The sequence below is a fragment of the Melozone crissalis genome, unplaced genomic scaffold (assembly GCF_028551555.1).
Source record: "Melozone crissalis strain CALT ecotype California unplaced genomic scaffold, PUWL_Pcris_2 ptg000068l_1, whole genome shotgun sequence".
Classification (NCBI taxonomy): domain Eukaryota; kingdom Metazoa; phylum Chordata; class Aves; order Passeriformes; family Passerellidae; genus Melozone; species Melozone crissalis.
This window is the reverse complement of record NW_026535846.1, coordinates 9,732,656-9,753,120: the sequence shown is the minus strand read 5'-3', so window position 1 is coordinate 9,753,120 and position 20,465 is coordinate 9,732,656. Positions and strand designations below refer to the sequence as shown.

At 37.1% G+C, this 20,465-nt stretch overlaps 1 protein-coding gene across 2 annotated transcripts in view; it reads right to left on the bottom strand.

The window, feature by feature from the left end:
• Window positions 1-587: 587 nt before the first annotated feature.
• Window positions 588-20,465, bottom strand: part of FMR1 (fragile X messenger ribonucleoprotein 1) — a 30,889-nt gene continuing 11,011 nt past the window's right edge. Inside the window, exons 6-15 of one of the 2 annotated variants that reach the window (XM_054289555.1) lie at window positions 19,569-19,662; window positions 19,364-19,480; window positions 15,805-15,975; window positions 15,624-15,702; window positions 13,228-13,337; window positions 9,772-9,858; window positions 6,776-6,971; window positions 5,303-5,446; window positions 4,266-4,348; window positions 588-2,497 (exon numbers count right to left, since the gene is read on the bottom strand). In XM_054289555.1, coding sequence (XP_054145530.1) covers window positions 2,387-2,497; window positions 4,266-4,348; window positions 5,303-5,446; window positions 6,776-6,971; window positions 9,772-9,858; window positions 13,228-13,337; window positions 15,624-15,702; window positions 15,805-15,975; window positions 19,364-19,480; window positions 19,569-19,662 — 1,192 coding nt within the window. In that variant the 3' untranslated portion in view covers window positions 588-2,386. Of the gene's footprint in view, window positions 2,498-4,265; window positions 4,349-5,302; window positions 5,483-6,775; window positions 6,972-9,771; window positions 9,859-13,227; window positions 13,338-15,623; window positions 15,703-15,804; window positions 15,976-19,363; window positions 19,481-19,568; window positions 19,663-20,465 lie in introns of both variants that reach the window. The other variant, XM_054289554.1, reaches the window with a different exon arrangement.

Here is a 20,465-nt window from a genome sequence, read left to right as displayed (position 1 = left end):
TTATTTTAAAAATAATTTTCATTCATTAGACCAGACTTTATAATAGTTACCAATAGGACGGACCTGAACTCAAGCATCAGACATTTGTTGCACTTTCAAGTTTTGTAACAACATGACTTTTCAAAATAAAAGTGTACATTTAGATTCACAGGTTAATTTGTTGAAATTTAATAACATTTAAAATCACTGGAATATGAACTGAAAGGGATATATGTGAAGTACACAAATACTGAAAAAAGTCATAACCCCAAAACCCACGTGGAAATGGAATGCAGCCAATTAGTCAGACTGTGGTTTAGGAATTTCACATTTACCTGGGTTAGCACCTTAGTGAACTCAACCACTGAATGTGAGAAATGAGTGCATGAAGTGTGACCACTCAACAGGTACTGTACCATTCCATGAGGAGGCTGTGTCTTCTTGAGCATTTTGTGCTGTATTTTTGAAATCTGGTAGTATCTGAGATTTTTCTAAAATGTGTAAATAAACAATGCCTACAGTTAAAGTCTAAACAAAGAAATACTTCCTACTTTCTGTCAGTTGAGATTTTTTAAAGCAATCATTCATAAGGATTGCATCAACATCAGTTAGCAGAGGAAGATCAAACTTTATTGAAACTGCTTGCATACAAAATATATTGCACTATAACCAAACAAATGTCAACATAAAATCCAATCTGTTGTAGCTAATATGTACAGAGAATATTGCCCAAGAGCAGTTACATTACAAGGTCAGTCTACCTTGGTTAATTATCTACAGTATTTTAAACCAAACAGCTTACAGATGATGTGTGCAAGGTACCAATTTCTGTTTTCAAATACTATACATTCCCAAAATAAATAACTAGAAATCAACATTAATGTTTGGCAATACTTTTTAAGACATTTTTATATTTGTTAAATCATGTGCAGTTCGTTGCCAGTTTTAGTATGCTCACCTGTATGCAAGGAAAAAAAAGAATGAAGAAAGCAAAGAAACAAAACTCACAAAATACATCAGAGGCAAGGTCAAGTTTGTACAATTCTGTACATAAACAGTGGCTCTCCTTCTGGAGTAATCTGAACAAAAATGGACTAAAATGAAGGTCCTTATGCAGTTGTGCCCAGTAAGTTTAACGTGTGATCAGAAATGAAAGAAAGCACAGCTCCTCCCACCACTTCCCACCCTTCCCTGGTGTACAGCTGTACTTTGCATCAAATTCTGTGACACCTTCATATTGGCTGGTAATTAGGACCCTGCAGCTCAAAATATGAAGAACTTTTATTTTACCTTCAATATTTCAACTACTGTATCTGTAGTTGCCAGGGCATAATATAGTGACTTTCTTCTTACTTCTCCTGAAATAGCCCCCAAATTAAAATAAGCAATTCAAAAAGTTTGGGAGGATGAAAACCATCAATGCTTTAGGCTGGTCATCTGGCCAAACAGCAGGCACCCATTACTAGCTTGTGAACATGTTACACTTGTTCCCTCAGTAACAATGAGTTTTTTAGTTTTCCACAATGGAAAGATTTTTTTTTTTTTAGTTTTTCTTTTTTAAAAAAAAAGCTTCTGTACTGCCTACAAAGAAAAAAATTACACCCCTTTTTCAATAACACTATTTGCCAAATCTTCAGTGCAAAATAAATTTCCTATTCTTATAACTGCCTAACTGAATGTTTATGTAAGGAAAAAATTATGGAAAGCATGCACTTGTCTATAAAGTACTAACGTCTGACAAGGATTGCTACATATATTTTACATTTAGTGTTACCAACTCATCTTCCCTGATTTCTGCATCCAAATATAATATTCCTACCTGCCAAGATATAAAAAAGGCACAGATCATACAACTTTTTTGCTAATGAAAATGACAATTGTTACATCACACAGATTTCAGGGCCCACCAAAATATTGAAAAAGGTGGACCAGAATGTGAACTGACACAGGACATAAAACGACATAGCATTTCATGAAGAACTGGTAAGTTAGATTGAAAACAGAAGCCAATTTGATTACTGCAAACACTATTTATTCTGAAAATTGAAATTGAGCAGTGAATTTGACCCGATGTGTTAAAATGGTACAACTGAACAGAAAGTTTACCAATGCACAGCTCAGTATTTTTAAAACAAACAAAAAAGAATCTTTCATCTTTTGAACTGCAATATGTACTTGGAAGCGATTTTCAGAAGTTCAGGTATTTTTATGCAAATATTTGAATAACTTCTTATTCTGAAAACAACTGCATACTGTTGATGTTAAAAAAGGCTAACAGAGAACATATGTTCATTTCATGCCCTGCGCCATCTTGCCTACTATTTTGTCTTTGGCCTAACAAGTTTCTCTAACATGGAATAGGAATTACTGAAACAGTATAGGAAGTATGACTTCAGAGTTATGCAGTTTAGGGGACTCCGTTGACCAGCGGCTGCTGAGCGTCCGCGCTGTCCGTCTTCTCCTTCTTGGGGTTCCGCTCCTTGCCCGTGCGCAGCCGGCTGCCTTCGCTCGAGGTATTCTGTAAGGTTTGAGTGTGAACACTCCTTTCATTATTGCAGTCAGTTCTGATCTGGAACAATTCACAGTTATACAAAGCATTCTCCTCCTTTCCTCCACCCCTGGGCGCTCTCAGAGCAGCAAATAGTCCCAGCCCCTCATGGCTTTGTTAAATGTATCCAGCTGCAGGGGAGGGTGAAAATTCTTTTCTGTTCAAAAATGCCACATACCTGTGAGGCAAAAAATCCTCTGCCATCTACCTAGCATTTGGAGCTAAGAGAAAAATTTCCAGTTTGTTTGTGCACAAAAGAGTTGAATTAATATCCGATGGATCCTTGAAACATTATTTCAACTTCTAGTAATTTGACTTCCTACTCTTTATATGCAAAAAGCCCCCAAATGACACAGAGTCATTTCATAGCAGCATCTCTGAATCTCAGAATCTACTCAGACCTTTTTTGAAACTGAAAAAAAAATCCATTTAATACACCCAAAAAACTTCTGCAGTCTTTTTAAGTGGCCATAAAAAAATTCAAGAGAGCATGTTGAAAGCATATTTTTATACTTGCAAAGGAGGCAAATGCTTATTCCTTTACATGTAACATGATTTTTGCAACTTGCTCAGCCAAGTCTGAACAACATGCAAGTCCTTATTTTCTTGTAACGTGTTACTGCATCCAAATCTTGGGGCAATAGATAAAAGCCCCCATGATTTAAGTGCCTTATGTATTTTTTTTCAGCACCACATTTCCTCACTGCCTACTCCAAACTTGGAAAGGTAATTACTAATTAATTATAAAACTCACACGGCCATTATTTATTTTTTGTTTTGCAAAGTCAATTACTTGCATTTCATATGCCTATTCAATTACTACACCTTCAAGTTCAGCACTCCCATTTCAAAAAGTAAGCACTGGTCACTTATTCAATTTTGTCCCTTTCTTAACCAGGTTTTCCAAAAACCAACCAACTTGACGTCCCTTTGGAACCCTGACTCCTGGTACCACCACACAGAGGCAGCAGCTTGCAGCTGCTCTGTGTTTCTTCCTCCCAACTTAACTCATCCTATGCAGTAAGAGATGGTGGAAGGTTTGCAAGCTACCACTTACAGCAAGGACAGTTTCCATGTGGGGAAACTTAACATATATACATAAGGTATCAGCTTGGTAACTTTATGAAACAAAGCATTTGAAAAAATGTGGAAATATCTATATAAAAAGCTTAAAAATATTTAAAGGTTATAAGATATTTCAAACCTGTTGCTTGAAAAGTTTCTTGATGTGAATTTGAAACTTACTTTCTAGACTGAATAGCCTTCAATTACAAATGTTTCATTTAGTAGTGAAGGTAGTTTCTGAAGTTTAATCTTTCTTACTCTGAGGATTCTGGCTACAACACACACTCTTTATATATGTTAAGGATTTTCTTCCCTCAGGTACATAGAAAATAGACAAAAACACACAACACAGCAAGAAATAAAAGCTAAAACCAAAGCACTAGTAAGAACAGAGACTGAAATCAAGGTGGTTAGTACATCCTTGGGACTTGCCATCAGTTTTTCATCAGACAGAGCTCAACAGCATTACAAAACTGCATCTTTACACAGCTTGATATATTTAGAGTCCTGAGCATCTGCATCATTTTGTAACACAACTTTTGTAGATGTGATTAGGGAGTCAAAGAATATGGAATCACAAGGCTACAGTATCACTCACAACAGAAGACTCTACTGTTACTATAGGACACAATGCAATTTAAAGAGTACAGACTTCCCACATGAGCAGAGTTACCTCAAGAGACCCGTCCGCTGTCCTCCCTTTCGCCTCTCTTGAGTTGCGCTGACGGTTGTCTGTTCGCGACTGTTCATCATTGCCTGGAAGGAGAATTCATCCACCAAGTTGTTCAACACAGACATCATCTTCTGCCACTTAAATTTTACACAAGCACAGGAGGCAATTCAGAATTTTCTGGCTCACGAACAAGTATTATTACTAACATTTAACAGTTCTTAAACTATGGGCCAGGAATCACTAAAGAAAATGTTCTCAGGTGGTAAGGCAGATAAAAGCTCAGTGTTTTAAATCACTACAGTTTAAAAAACACTGACTAGTGAGTGGAAAAAGAACACTTTTCAAAATGATTAACCACAGAAGAGAGGTACACGATCAGCAGTGCTTAATACCTTCACATTTTTCAGTGGCTTATAAGCTTTCTAAATTATACATTACTGTCTTTATTATGCAGCACCCATATTTTGAAAAAAAAAAAAAATCAAGAAATAAGCAGAGCTGCAGAATAAAGTATTTTAACCAATAAATATAATGGAACATCATATGTTCTTGTACATATATTTAGCTTTTTAAAATTCTCCCATGTTACTTTTGCCTGGTCCTTTCCATTAAACACATAAATTACAATGTTATCCTGTTCCAATAAAATCAAATATAAGAAGATGTGAATATGGACAGTTCAATGAGTAAAACAGATTTGAAAAGATTTTTCTGTATCTACAGACAAACTAGAATTTGATTCCGTGATGTCCATGTGTGATGGACAAACTTGAGTCAAGAGGCATTTTAGGAAAACAAATGATAGCAAACCCCCCCCCCCCCCAAAAATAAGGCAGGTCAAAAAGAATTATACCACTCTGCTCAATGCTCGACACATCTGGAACAAAATACTCCATTTAAAAGACTGACAAAGAGAAGTCAGGAGAGGCCAGCAGGTGGGGAGTTGGAGCAGATAAGAACAGGAGCAGCTGGCAGAAGTGAGTTTGCTTTAGGATTCGCTCACTGACAGCCGCTTCCAAAGGGAGTCTCTGCTTTACCTTTGAATCCTCCGCGGCCCCGCCCGCCCTGGCCTCGGGCGCCGCCGCCGCGCCTCCGCCCGTCCCCCCGGCGCAGGTAATTGTCCCGCTCCTCCTCTGCCGGGGCCGCCGACCAATCGCTCAGCTCGTCTCTGTGATCAGACTCTGTTTCAGAAGCATTTGATGCTTCAGAATTAGTTCCTATCAAGAGGATGAAAAAAATCCAAACACGCCAGTGTAGCTTAGCATGGAATTACTATAGTAGAATGCAAAATGTATAAATTCTTTCTTTCTTTTTTGTTAATGGACAGTCTTGGGATGTTTTTGCCTCTATAATGTACATAATACAGAAAGGTACACAATATATATTACTTCTTCAAAATTCAAGACAGACTAATAAAAATTAGTTGTGTGTTTAAGGCTAAATAATTGTGTCACATGCTTAAAATTGGTGTTATCAGTATATCAATAGATTATTGAACATACTACAAAATGTAATAGATGTCTAATAAGACATAAGTGTAATAGACTAGACTCCTTCGTATTTCTAAAACTGAAAGTTGTGAATGTAACCTGTCCTGTCTCCTCATCACTGCAATTCATCTATGAAAAGAAAAAAATTCCATCATGAAACAGCCTGTAAACAGACTACAAAAGAAGAGAACAAAGTCAAAATGCTAGAAATGTATCAATTCAAATAAATGGCCATTGCAATTTTTCCAATTAACAGATCACCTTTATTGACAAAAGCTGGTCCTTTCCCCATTTTTTCCCCCCATAACCCATATTATTAGCAAAGTGAGTTCACATCTTCTAAAAATAGTAAACATCACAAAAACATTAATTTTGTACATGCAGAACGTAAGCTATGATTTTCTTACAAAGTTCACACTACAGGCCTTTCAGTCAGGACAAACACCAGCTGACCTACATTATGGATAGATAATGAAGTAATAGATTGCTCTGAAGAAGCACGATCTGGAAAACTATTTATTAATGAATTATCCAACATTTCCAAGAGTAACATTATTTTGGTGAGTATGGTCTTCTATTAAAACATAAAAGTTCAATTTAATATGAAGAAAATAGCTTTCCTGTAAATTGAGCTACACAGTATTTTCACCTATAAATATTTATATTAGGATAGACTCACAGGCTTAAATGAAAACTGAGACTTAATGGTCAGGAATTGTTCAAAATATAGATAAAACAACAATCCTTGCCCTAAAGAGTTAGGGAATAACTAGTTATGCTCCATAATGGAGGAGACAGAAGCATGCTGTAAGAAGCAGGAACTGCATGGAAATCAGTGTAGATTACAGGAAAGCACTACACTTGGAAGTACTTTCTTACAGCATAAAGCTCTGTATCATCTTCAAACATTAATACTCAATAGTAACTGCACTTTAAACAGCTCTAAGTCCAGTCTTTTCCAAGCAGTCACGAGAGCAGGAGGCCTCCCTGAGCAGTGCAGGTGTCCCTGGAGGCACCTACCTGAAGCATAGCCTGGCCCACGCCGGCTGTGGCCGCGGTTCCGGTAGGGGCGGCTGCCGCGGCCGAGGCCGGGCCCGTCGTCGGTCATGTACCCTTTGTCCTTGTCCGGGCGGTTTGAGGGGGGCCGCGAAGTGGCGCCGATCTGGCGCAATTGTTCATCAATCTGCAATCGCTCCAAACGCAGCTGGTCCACTTCCTGTGCAAACACAACCAGCAAGTCATGGACCACCACTATGTAACCATCTGCATGTGCACACACACGGGTCTCAGAGAGAAAAAACACTGAAATATTGCAACTGATTAATACTCAAACAGTAAATCAGCTTTGAGAATAGCTTGGTTGACAGAAAGGCTTTCAAATGTTCAAATCCATGTGCTACCAGCACAATTCTTACAGTGGCACAGTTGACAAGTTTAGGTTTGTATCAAGAAAAAGCACTTGGATCAGAACACAAGCTCTTTATCCTGTTCAACCTAACTAACAGTTATTAAACAATTCTGATGTAACAGTATCGTTCCTTAAATGGCACTCTGCTGTTAAACCCTACACAATGATAATGAACAGTATGAGGAAGCATAGAGAGAAAAGTGCTGTAACTCAGGCACAGAAGCAGCAGCACACAGCACCCTTCCCATAAACAACTGGGTAAAAGAGATACAGCAACACATATTCATGAAGGACCTTTGCCAGTTTCAGATATTATCTAGTTCACATCAGAGTGGCAATCCCCTTTTTCTTTAATTAGGGAGAAATCTATTGATAGAAGTTTCATTCTGACACTGCATTCTCTGCAGGTCACCTAGTCCAGCTAGGACTTTGCTAAGATGCTCTGGTACTCAGGAATGCACTCCATCAGTGACTTGGTGTAGTATGGCTCATCTCTCCCCCTTAAGGTATTCCCTAACTCAACCTTCCTTTAGGAAGACTAAGGCTTCTTGCTAAAGGACCTCCCATTGGTATTAGGGGCTGATGTTCCTTAGGATGAAAGGGAAAAAAAACCCCAAAACTGAGGATGACATTCAGTATCTCACCCTTCCTGTTTGTGAGCAAGCTCCCATCTCCATCCAGCAGCAGGCCTGTATTTTCTTTGGTATTCCTTTTGCTGCCAATATCTCTGCAGCAGCTCTTCCTGTTCCCCTTCACATCCCTTGCCATATTCAACTCCTGATGGACTTCAGCTTTCCAAACTCATCCCTGCCCACACAAATTGTGTCCATCTGATTCACCTGTCCTGACTTTACTCCTTGTATCCTTAGTTTTCCTATATTAATTTAGTCACAGGTTTCTTGCTGATCCCTGCAACCCTACTGTTACTTTTGTGTTAACACCTGCATATCAAGATGGACTATTCTTGAGCTCAGAGGTGATGCTTTAAGAGCTGCTCTTCCAAATCTGTTTTCCTTCCAGGAATGTATCCTATGGGATTCTTCCAAGCAGATCCCTGAACAGGCCAAAGTCCACCTTCCTGCAGTCTGAGGCTGTGAATCCTGGTCTAAGTCTTTCCTCTCAAGATCCTGAAAATTCACAACAGTCATTCCAGCCAAGTCTGCTTTCTTCTTTTTACAGACAAAGAAATCCATGACGCTGAGCTGATACAGTACATTTGATGCTGATGCACTATTATGTATCTTTTACAAAAAGTTTCCTTAATAATCTTTGCCTGGAGGCATAAAAACATGAAAATCTTAGAGGAACAGGTCTGTCCCACTTCTTGTCAGTGAACTGGAGGACATTATTCTGAATCAAAAGGCAACAGGCCACTAAGATAACAACATTTTCTGTGTTTATGGGATTAGAAAGCCAAGATAACACCTTAGACAAAACAATCTATCCAGTAGTTATCACAGACTGAGGAACACTTACTTGTGACCTTTGGCTCAGGAAGGTTTAAGGGCACTAAGACAAAGCGACCATAGTTGACAATGAACTGATCAATTTAAAACAAAACTGCTGAGCTATTAAACACTTCCCACTACCATGTCAGTGCCCATTCAAGTACTGACTCACAGGCAAGTATGCACTTTAGGCAGCCAAAGAAGTTTAAACCAGAAATATCTTTTCAAAGCATAGCAAGCACCCAAGAAATGAACTTGATTTTTAGTATTAGTTTTCATCTGGTTCTTCTCTGCCTCTGCCTTGTGACACCTGCAGAGCTGCTGTACCTCTGCTCCAAAACGCCGACAAAAGCAGAGTTAAAAGGTAAAAGTGACTGAGTTGGTAAGAAAACAAAAGCTGTTTCTTCTCCTGACTTCTTTGATTACCTGTATTGAAAAGTTTAACGATGTATAGAAATTTTAGCATTCTAAAGATTCACTGATGGCTACTGCACTGACTGGATATAAACCATAAATGATCTGAAGGCTTCAAAACAGATGCAAGAGTTTATTTAATTAAATGAACTCAAAGCTGTCCCTCCTGTTACATCTGGCCCTGCCATTGGGCACCTGGCCACAACCACCACAGGCAAAAGTAACTAAGAGCAACAATATGGGATATTTTTTGCTCCCTATACAACAGGCCACTCATCAGAGACTACTGGGGAAGTTATGGAGCTAAGAGGCAAACACAACATATAAAGCTGAGTTGCCTACAAAACATACTCAGGTATGAAATGTCAATTCATTACAGAAAAAGTAGTTTAGCATTTTTGCATTAAAACAAATGCCCACTCTGTACAAGATTCTGCATGGAAGGCTGTTTGCTCTGCAGCTGCATGAAGGACTGACTACTCTCTCATATATAAAGCTGGCAGCACATTTTGACAGATTTTTTATATTTTCTTACTCTTTTGTAATGTGCATCCTGAAAGATGTTGTCATCCCATTCTTCAGATAAATTATTCTTTTAAAAACATTTCATTTTCAGACAGAAAACCTTTTATAATCCTAATTGTTCAACAGTCTCAGGATCTGAACAGTTTATCATCATCACACTGTTACCACCCTAAGTATTGACAGAAAAAAAATCAGTGGTAAAGCAGCATCATTATCCTCACCTTTAAATAATTAAGATGATAATCCAGAAGAACAGTTGCATTAGTGATGCTATCCTTGGTTCCTACAAACACAAATGGTACCATGCCCTAAAACACAGAAACAATAGGCTTTGGTTATTGATAAGGTATTGAATTCTGAATTAGGTAATGAATTCAAACTACTGTAAAACGTGAAAACAATTCTTACACCACAAATAAGCAAAAATGAAAAAGTGAGACAACAGTATATTTTAATCCTGATATTGACTACACCATGTACTCTAATTCCCTTTATGCAAAGAGCTTTTTTCAATAGGCAGATTTAGATCATTTGCATCACAATGTCAATATTTATTTTTCTGAACAAGTGAAAAAGAGTCAATTTAGAACACTTTATGTTTTCCCCCTTCAAGCTAATACCACCTTTGCTGACTGCATCCATTCTCTCACAACAGCTCCTTTTGGTCTACCTTTGATCTTTTAAAAAAGTAAATCAAATTAACATTCTGTCACAAAACAAAACCTGATCCTTCTTGAAGACCTGTACAGCTGTAAAAAAAGCGCCAAAAAATATTCAAGGAAGAGTTAGTACTTCAGGTGATGATTTCTAACTTACAGTTCTTCTACCTTTCAAACATGTGAAGTGATTCAATAAACACATGGAAAATATAAATCTGGAAATTCTATAGTCTAAAATTATGACACTGAGAGACAAAATACCTAAAGATTAACTTAGGCAGCCAAAGCAGGTGAAAACAAAACCTATCTAAAAGGTTCCACTGAGTGTGGAAAACAAAGTAAATCTTAGCAACAGAAGGACAATTTCTACACCAAAACTTCTGACACTCAGCCAGGCCCCTGCAGCATTTCAGAGGTGTGAGTGCAGCCCACCCAGGCCCAAGGAGTGAACCTGACTGTTCCAGCAGCTGCAGCACCTGGGCAGGAGAAGCTTCACTGTGGACTGCAGAGGTTAAGCTGAGCATCTCCAACACTCAGCTGCTGAAGCCCATGCCACTGCAGAGCAGAGCCTGGCACACCTGCTGATTATCTCAAAGATTGTTCTGCTATCTCATCATTACCTCTACAGAAGCCTTTAATTTTCACTGTACACACACCCTTTACAGAACTGCATTCCAAAGGAAGGTTGGCTGCAGAAGTGAAATGATGTAAGACACTAATGTCTTAAAAATTAAAAGCGCACTATGCTGAGATTGCCCAGGAGTGGCCAGTCTATAATTTGTCTCCCCTTTTAGGGTTGTGTTTGGTTTTCTTCCCCCATCCCTTTCTTTTACAGGCAAATCCCTTACATTAGACCTTACACAACTACATTAAGTAACCAGGAAAAATAATATATACACAGTCCTCTAGTCCTAAGGAACCTCAACATTAACACTGACTTTCATGAGCATTAAAAATTCTTTAGCCACAGGCATTGTTGACTGAAATGTTTTATTATCTGGGGTATTTTAAGTTTCATAAATATTTTATACAACCTGATAAAGAGCAGTGAAATTTCTACTAAACTGGCATTAACTAGCTCACAGTATCAATTATTAAACGATGACAAGACAAATGATTTAAGAGGGCATTTAAGGAAACGGCTTCTGTTGCTTCTGGCAGTGCATTCAAGGTATGACAATGCCAGCTATTAAGAATATGAGCTGGTAACCATGTCAAGCAATTTCAGCCATACAAAAGCAGCAAAGTCCTTATTTATTGAACCTTATTTTTGTCTTCAAAGCAAAAGTACCTACGTTCAACTTGGCTGCAGTGGGGGAAACTGAGCAGACCGTACGTGCATACTAAATTCAGGGATAAAAGTAATATACATTACTGTAACAAACAGTACCTATCTCATTTTAAAATATGAAAAGCCTGAAGATAGCCTGTTATAAAATAATGGGATGTATAAAACTGCACTTCAAACTAATGGGCAGTATTCTAACATTTCAGTCACATAAAAAGAACCAAGTGCTGTATTAAAATTTAATTGAACTACTGTTCTACTACAAGAAGAAGGGCTGCAATATCCAAATTTACATATGGAAAGATTATTTGGATTTTATAGTTGAAATAAAGCTGCATTCAATTTACAAGTACCAACTCTTACCTGTTCAAGTCTGATCTCAGGTTTCTGAGATGACACAACTAACACATGAAGCAGTGCAAACAAAATGCCAGTGTTAGTAATGTCATTACAGGTAAAACAGAAGTATGAATACAGAGCTTGACAGGTAAAAAAGACCTTTCAAGATAATCCTTCAAAGCTGCATTTTGGACAGAAAAATGTAAGCAAATCAGCTTTTTCAAGTCAGAATTAAAAAAATAAAAAAGCCAGACATACTCCCTGCAGCCGTGAGTCCTGGCTCTTTTACCCTTCTCTGATTCTCTACCCTGCAGCAATAGCAGCACCCTCTTGCTTATTAAACTAATTCCATTTTATGCTGCAGGAATTTTTCTTTAGAAATTAAATACGACAGACCAGTGAAACCTTTAAGTCTAAATATTGACCATTTACCTTTTCAGACAGATGTAAAACTAGTAGGATATTAAAAAAAGCCCTTAGTTAATTGCCTAGCCACTCTGTATAGAAAGATGGAAATTGGATTGTGGATTTCCACTAAGTCCTACAGCGATAAAACAGCAGAGGAAATAACTACTCAAGCAAGAACATAAGAAACCACATTTCATAGCTTATCCAAAGTGCAAAGGTTCTTAACTGGTACATATTTGGATTCTGAGGTAAATGAAAGGCAGTTCAGTTTTCTTTAAGCACATTTCACACCTGGAACTGCAGGGAGTCTTTTTGCATTGAGATGTCAAGACCTTCATGCTGTAAGATTTTTTGCATACCACAACCTTGCCCCTCAATGCAGCCCCACACAGAAGTGCCTCAAATGACAATGTTTGAGACTTCATTCAGGCCCTTTGCAAGGCTGCCAGCCCTCCTGTGCAAACCTGGGCTTTCAGTGTTCATGCTTGTTTTTTCTTTACGTTATAATTTACAGGCTCTTGTGAACCTAGGTAGTATTTTTTAAAAGCAGAGATTTAACATAAGGCACAAGTTTTTCATTTCAACAGAAGAAATTGCAATGAAAAATTAAACCAGGTAAAAAGTTAAGAAATCAAACTCAAAGAAGATTAATGAATGAAATCAGTAAGTTTCATATATATGGATTTATAGCACATGCTGGGAAATGTCATTGCTTCCAACAGGAACCACAAGAAATCTCTAAGAAAGTGCACCACCAATAAATTTCACAAAGCATTTTTCTAAAACAGAGAAGCCAAATTTATATAAAAAAATTATATTCCAAATTTTTATTCCTCAGCATTAATAGAAAAAGATAGAATCCATGAGAAAACACATTAACCACTTATCTTACCACTACAAAGATACAAGGAAGAAATTACTTGATAATTGGGTAGAATATAACCAATTAACAAAAAGAAAAATTAAATTAACTGAAAACATACCTCTTCTTGTGGAATATTTTTATCATTTTCAGCCTCAATTCTCACTCTTACAACGCCGGATTTGTCCACTATCTCCTGAATCAGTTTTCCATTTTTTCCTATTACTTTTCCTACAGAAAGAACATACAGAACATTCAACCTGAGAGTATTGCTGTACTCTAATCAGACAAGACTATTTAAGTACCAGGGCAAGAACTTGATTCTCTATAACAAAGATTTAGCTAACAAGCCACAAACTAAAATGTCCACATAAGCTTGTGGTGTTAACTTATAAAACACATTGATTACAGAAATATTCAGTACCTTGAATGCTTATTTGGCTTTGCTTTGGTAGGTTTAAAATAACTTCAAAAATTACAAACATTTCTGTTTGCATTTAAAACAGCCAATCAAAACAAACAAAAACCATTTTACAGTGCCTTAACATCTGCTGGAACTACTCCTTGTGTAAGCAAAACTTAGTTCATTTACAAAATCTTAGTTGATCAAACACTACCAAAGATAACGGTCTGAGGCAGATGTAAAATTCTCTAAAACTGAGGTTTTCAGACATTTTTGCCAGTAGTTTATAATTCACTAAAAAGTCCAAGATAAAAATGGAAACAGATTATACTCCAATGCCAGTAATGCAGACATGTATCTTGTGAAGCAGACATTCTACTGTGAGACAAGGAAAATGAAAATTTAGTTCTCTCCCATCTCAGCAAAACAACATGCTGCAAACTGGCAGGAAAACGAAGCTGCTTGGGATGTGATGAGGGAGGACACATCCCTCAATCACAGCTTTCAAGAAAAGCTTTAAAGAGTGATGTCAAAGATGTTTTCTGGATGGAACAAAAAAAGTATTTTTATTTAACAAACTGTTGAACACGTCTTAAGACATGATCGTTTTTCATTGGCACATCACTAAATTAGAGGTAAAAAACCCCAAGTGCATAACAGCTACTGTTCGACTGATACAATTAATCCATGAAGAAGAATTTAAATACCACTTTTAGTTACAAGAGACTCCTATTGCTCCTATCATTCAAAGCTAAATAAAGTTTCATTTTTGTGTTTCAACTTTTCTGACATGAATACTTGCAGAAAACATGACAAAATATGCCCAGTAAGTTCCTCCTCAATGACAAAGGCTGTTTTGATTGTCAAAAACTATTTCTGAATATTTTATTTCATTATATATTACTGGCAAATGGAACTGCACCTTACTAATAAATGTAAAAAAGCCTTGGTAATGATTTAAGAAATTAATCACTCAAAACCTCCACAACTTACATCAGTTACGCCAATCAAGGCTTTTGTGAAGATTTGACAACACACACAAATATTTTCAAATAAAAATGTCCATACAGTCATTAAAAAATAAATAACATCTTGGGTGGGTTTTTTCTTTGTTTGTATTTTTTTCAGTTTGAATTTTTAAAAATATAATTAAATAGAAAAGAGTGGTTTGTTTGAATTTTCTTTAGATGAAAAAGTATCAGTAGATATATATCTATCTAAAAAAGCCTTCTGCATTTTTAAAGCAAATTACTAGGAATTTTAAAAGCCAAATTATTCAACATAGCTTATTTCAGACATAACACAGGGTTCAGCCAAAGTTATATTCTAAAGGATCCATGTCAAGAATTAAGAGTAGAAATGAAAACCTGCCAAAAAAATATAATTGTTAAGTTCTAAAGAGAAACAGACTTTAAGACCTCACATTAAAATAATGATGACAGCTTATCATTTTCACTTATCACCAGTAAAAACAGGGGGAAATAAAGAAGGGAAAACTGTTTTTAATCAATTCCAGAGCTGAGCTGCCACATTCCTTAGGACTTGCCCTGCTGCAGAATTTCACACTGCTTCAACACCAGCTTTCATACACTCCCTGACAACCTATTAAAACATTTGCTTTCAGGGCTATGTTTTACCATAAAATGTCTTCTCTGCTCTTTTCTAATCTACTGAATGAAACCACGTATTTTTATTTTGCTTTGTAGCATCAAAAGCTTATTAAAAGGCTTCTCCACATATACATGGTGCATGTATTTTTAAGGACATTTTTAATTGTTTGGCAATGGAAGTATTTTAAATTTTGTTCATCACTGATACCTAGTTCATCTCACAGTGCTGCTTCTAAACATCTCTAAAAGGACATGGGGAAAAAGACAAATATAAGTAAAAGAAATGATTCAAAATATACTAGGAAAATCTGAGACTGTAGATTCACCTCTTCTATAGCTGAACTACTCTCTGGATTTGTTTGGGGGAAGTAAATAATTCTCCAGCTCAATCCAGAAATTATTCTACCTTGTACCTGAGCGTCAGCACATTGCTTCTAGTTCAGTGCAGTTCTCAGAAGGCATTTTTCTTTACTTCCACACAGGCAGCCTCCAGAAATTACTTACCTACTAAATTCCTTGGGACTTGTATGACATCTTCAGCAAATTCAAGGTAACTTCTTGCCTTTTTCACAGCATCTTGATCCTACAATAGAAAGAAGTGTGAGAAACAAGATACATTTCCCCAAGGTTTTTGTTCGCTTGTTTCTTTCAGGTATTTTCTGAAACGACAGAGAAGGGAACTCACCTCTCCATAAATATGGAATGTACAAGTATCTTCATCAAGATCAATGGCAGTCACTCCAGGGACTTTTCTGGCTTGCTGAATATTAGCACCATGAGTGCCAATGGCCAAACCCATTAGGTCTTCACGTACTACAAACTGTTCATGGAACCGGGATGCAAGTTGCCTAGAACTCTGAAGAAAAATCTCATGTCAGCTCCCTTTGATTGTCTCTCCAGCACACTGGAGAGAGAAATCAACATAAATTTCAAGCCTATTTTTCAATCAGGTGCTTAGCCTACTTTTTATTTACTCAATCCCTTTACTGCTCTTATTTTAGCTTCAAAACCACCAAGGAGTCTCCTTCAGAAATGTTTTAAATGTTAACACAAGGCTGGCCTCTAGCTCTGTTGACACCTCCATTCTGAATTACCCTTTAACAGCTACAGCTATCAGGTGTTACTAGGGAAGACAGCACTCATAAGGTAGTGAAACAGTAACTGTACTGATTATTAAAGCAAACCTTATGATCTCTGAGAAAAAAACTGCACCAATTTCAACAGGTGGGTGAAACTGTAATAACTCAATGACTGACACAATTATATATAAAACAGAGCAGCTGTGGATATCTACTGCACTTTAAAAAAATGAAGAATCTGTGCCTATGCATGACAACAGAAAAAGTGTTTGAATTCGGAGAACAAATACATTCAGAATTGCAGCCAGGAATCACACATCTACCCAGACAGAAGGGTCATACTGAGCACTCACAAGCATGAGCACAACAGAACACAGGAAAGCAACAATTGTTTAATGCATTGTGGGAAGACAGAATTTCCAACTGTGATAATCTATTAAGGAAGGAGTGTTTTGCAAGGAAGAAACAAGATAAAAGCCAAGAGATATAATCCTGTCCCTGTTTCTGCATTGCAATTGAAGCTGTTACTACCGTCAAGACATACATAAGCACACTTCAAATTAGCAGTTTAATGTCAGCAAAATGAGACCCTACAGATGTTGAGAAAACATCAAGGAGTTGCCCACAACAAGCCCTATACTGTTCCAGCTAAACTGGTACTGCTTTCTGAACTGCTCCTGCTTAAAGCTGTTGGTAAATATCCTGTGCTAAATCACTGTTTCAAAGAGCTGGTTACAGTAGATAATGGTCTAAGTATCCAAGTGTTATGAAATACTTCAGATACTCTGAGAGCACTGTCAAGTACTTCAGTAGCTACATTACAGACAATTTGGAAAGCTAAAGTTATTTTTAATTGCTCACATTTCCACTTCTAACAGATAATCCAAATGCTGATTCACTAGCTGACATCTTTTATAGACAGCCAAATAAGAGGAGAGAACAAGATGACCAAGACAATGATCCATTGTTAACTATCTACAACATGTGGAAAAGATGAAGCTACATCATCACAGAGGACCTTGGCTTTGACAGTCAAACCAGAGTTTTTCTGCCTGCACTAAAACATCATCAGCTTTTCTGCAAATTATTATGAAGTATGCTCTATTTAAACATCAGAAATTCTGCATTCTACTTCCCTCCAATACATTAAGAAGAAGCATCTATGCAAATAATGTATTAATACATACACAGCAGCCAGAACTGAGTTCTACTTAGATCCAGTAAAATACCAACCAGAACACAAAACACTTGTCAGTTCAGGCTTTTTAGTATGTGAATGACACCCAAAACAGCTAAATCACACCCACTGAGAAAGAAGGTAAACAAAAAATAATCTTGATGCTCTAAAAGCCATGTTTGAGAAGTAGAGCCATGCAAGTCAAGAAGATAATATGCAAAAAAGAAGGTGCAACAAATAGGAAGAAAAAAACTCCACTGAACAAAAGAAGCTGGTCTAGCAATAATGACTCAGGAAACAAAACAGGTAAAACTGCTAGAAGAAAAGAAGGGGCAGACTTTGAAAGTTCCGTGACTATGAGACACATGAAAAGGTTTACTTGATGAAAACAGTGAGCTGCTATTAATAATGCAGTAAAGCCCAAAGTGTTCACTAAATATTTTTTCTGCAGATGGACATGTGCAGTCTGTTGGTATGTCAGTGTCTCAACAATAATCATGAGTATGATTTTTATTATCTGAAGCTCTTCCTTTCAACTTTGGATGAAACTGATTGTATATTTATTCTAACTACAAGAAACACAAATGCCAAAATGAAAAATAGCAGCCAACTTCTGTCACACAAATTTTAACTGTATATATTTATCTCACAACCTTTATTTAAGTACTTAGGTAGAAACTGAAGTTCAACAATGGTTTTCTAGTGAGAACCAACTCAAGTTTGAGACTTTCACAGCAGCAAAAAGACTCAGTGCTACAATGACAAGAAGAATCCAAGATTAGTTTGGGAAAGGAATCAATGACAACAGTTGTTGGTGCATGCATTTGTGGGGGCATGTAAAGAGAATTAGCTCTAAAGAGGCTGTTGTTCTTCCCACCTCCAAAATAATACTTTGCACTTCAAGAGGTAAACTGCCCACACAACTGTCAGTTCTGGAGGATAAGGAAGAATGATTACTGAAGAGCTACAATGGGGTGCTCAGTAAGGAACACCAGTGAGGAGAAACTGGTCCATCCCTCATCTTGAGAAAAATCAAAACCCAAACAAACCTAGATTTCAGCTCTGAAACACAGAAATCAAGATACGAAAGAGGGAAGAACAGAAGTGAGAAGTTCTTGTACCAGTGAGTATGCCCACTGCACACACAAGGGCTGAACATGACATCCCACTTCAAACATATGTAGCCCCTGGGAAGGGGGAATGAAACCTGGCTCTGCAGAACACTGCTGGTATACACCTGTGTCAAACTGAGTTACAGGAGTTTAAGTGGTACCTCTGATTCTTGACAGTGAATCTAAAAAGTTTTCATAAATATTGCTATTTTTTCTAATTTGTAGATAGGAGAAAAACCATGAAGAAATGTTAATCCTGGTGTATGAAAAAATCCCCTTATTTCCTTGCCTACTCTTTTTCTTTTCTTTTTTTTCTTTTACCCATGGACAAGGATGACTCAAGCTTCTTGCCAGTCAACACCCACTCACCAGTCACAGGAGTATCAGAAGCTGTATCTGCTGTAAGATTATTTCCTAACATTTTATCTATAGACAAACCTATCCCTTCATACATTCTACCAGCATCAGTTTTCACCCCCTTCATCTCATTTTCACTGTATTATTTTGCTAGATCCAGTTCTAGTCCTATCAGGATCATAACATATTCACTCCCATCTATTTTTAAAGCTACCAAATATGTGGCATTATTTGTGCAATGATGGGTATTTTATGCTTCAAAATATGAAAGAAATACACATGTATGTGTGTCTACATAGCTGTATTCAATCCCCCACAAAATCCTGCTGATAAAATTAGTCTTTGAAAGAACAGGCCTTGTAATTGTAAAGATCTTTTCTTGCCTTTTTTACCACCCAGATTATTATCAATACATCATTACTTTCACCTCAATGCAAGTCCCACCAGCTAACAAACACACCAGGGATTTTTTTATTATCTGTTTCACTCAAATTACTTCAGGGAAGACAACCGACTTACCTCCAGCTGTTTGCTGGCTTCTTCATTTCTCAGTATCAGGGATAGCTTGGTGCGCAGACTCCGAAAGTGCATATCAATGAGCATGTTGGCTCGCTTCGTGGTCACGTCGTTGATTGACTGCATTGTAAATAAACACAACAGTGCTTTACACATGGACTCGTGAAACAAACCACTGCCAAGGCTACAGTAAAACATTTGTACTTACCAAAATAATAAGCTGGTGGTTTTCAGAATCATATGTTACAGAAAAAGCTCCAACTGCCTTTTTGAAGTCCTTATGTGCAGATTCTTTGGCACACCTAGGGATAAAAATGTAACAAAGTTAAAAACCGCTGCATTTATGGTTAACAGCCAAAAAGATTAATTCCTTAATACAAAGAATGTAAATAAAGATTTCCAAGCTCTCCCTTTCAAAGCAGGTGTTATTTTATTCTATTCTGTTATAATTTATTTTACTCATTATTTTTAATTTGCCTTCACATGAGTAGGATTAGAAATATTTCAGAAATTTTCTGTATGTAAATCTGTGGAATGACAAGTTAGACAAAACTACATTAAAAACTATAATCACTATGATCAGCAAGTTCAAGATTTCAAACACATCATGAACCATTAAAATGTGTGATTTCATTTTAACCCCTGCAATATTCTAAGGACCATATGCTCATCTCATGCTGTGCTTGGCTTCTCCAGGTTTCCTGTGTCTACTTGTGTAAGCTGTAACACTAACTTCAGGAAGTTTTAGTCTAACCTGAATTTATAACTCATCCCACACTGAGGCAATAACACACATCTTAAGGAAAGCAGAAAGTGACCTGAAGGTAAACAAGGGGAGTCAGTATTATTATGACTTTTAGAGCTGTAACTATATGACAACAACAGGTCCATGGCCTAGGAGAAAGTTAGCTGGCTTTGTATCATACTCTGGGAGGTTTCATTATTGTTCAATTATTCCCAGAGCCATCATCAAATAATAAAAATGGACCAAGAATGGATTCAGATTGACCTGTGCATACCACTGAACAGTGCTAAGAGTGGAAATCTTAATCTGTATCACACACAAACCTTAAAATTTTGAAGAAAGTGTTTCTTCCTTCAAGAA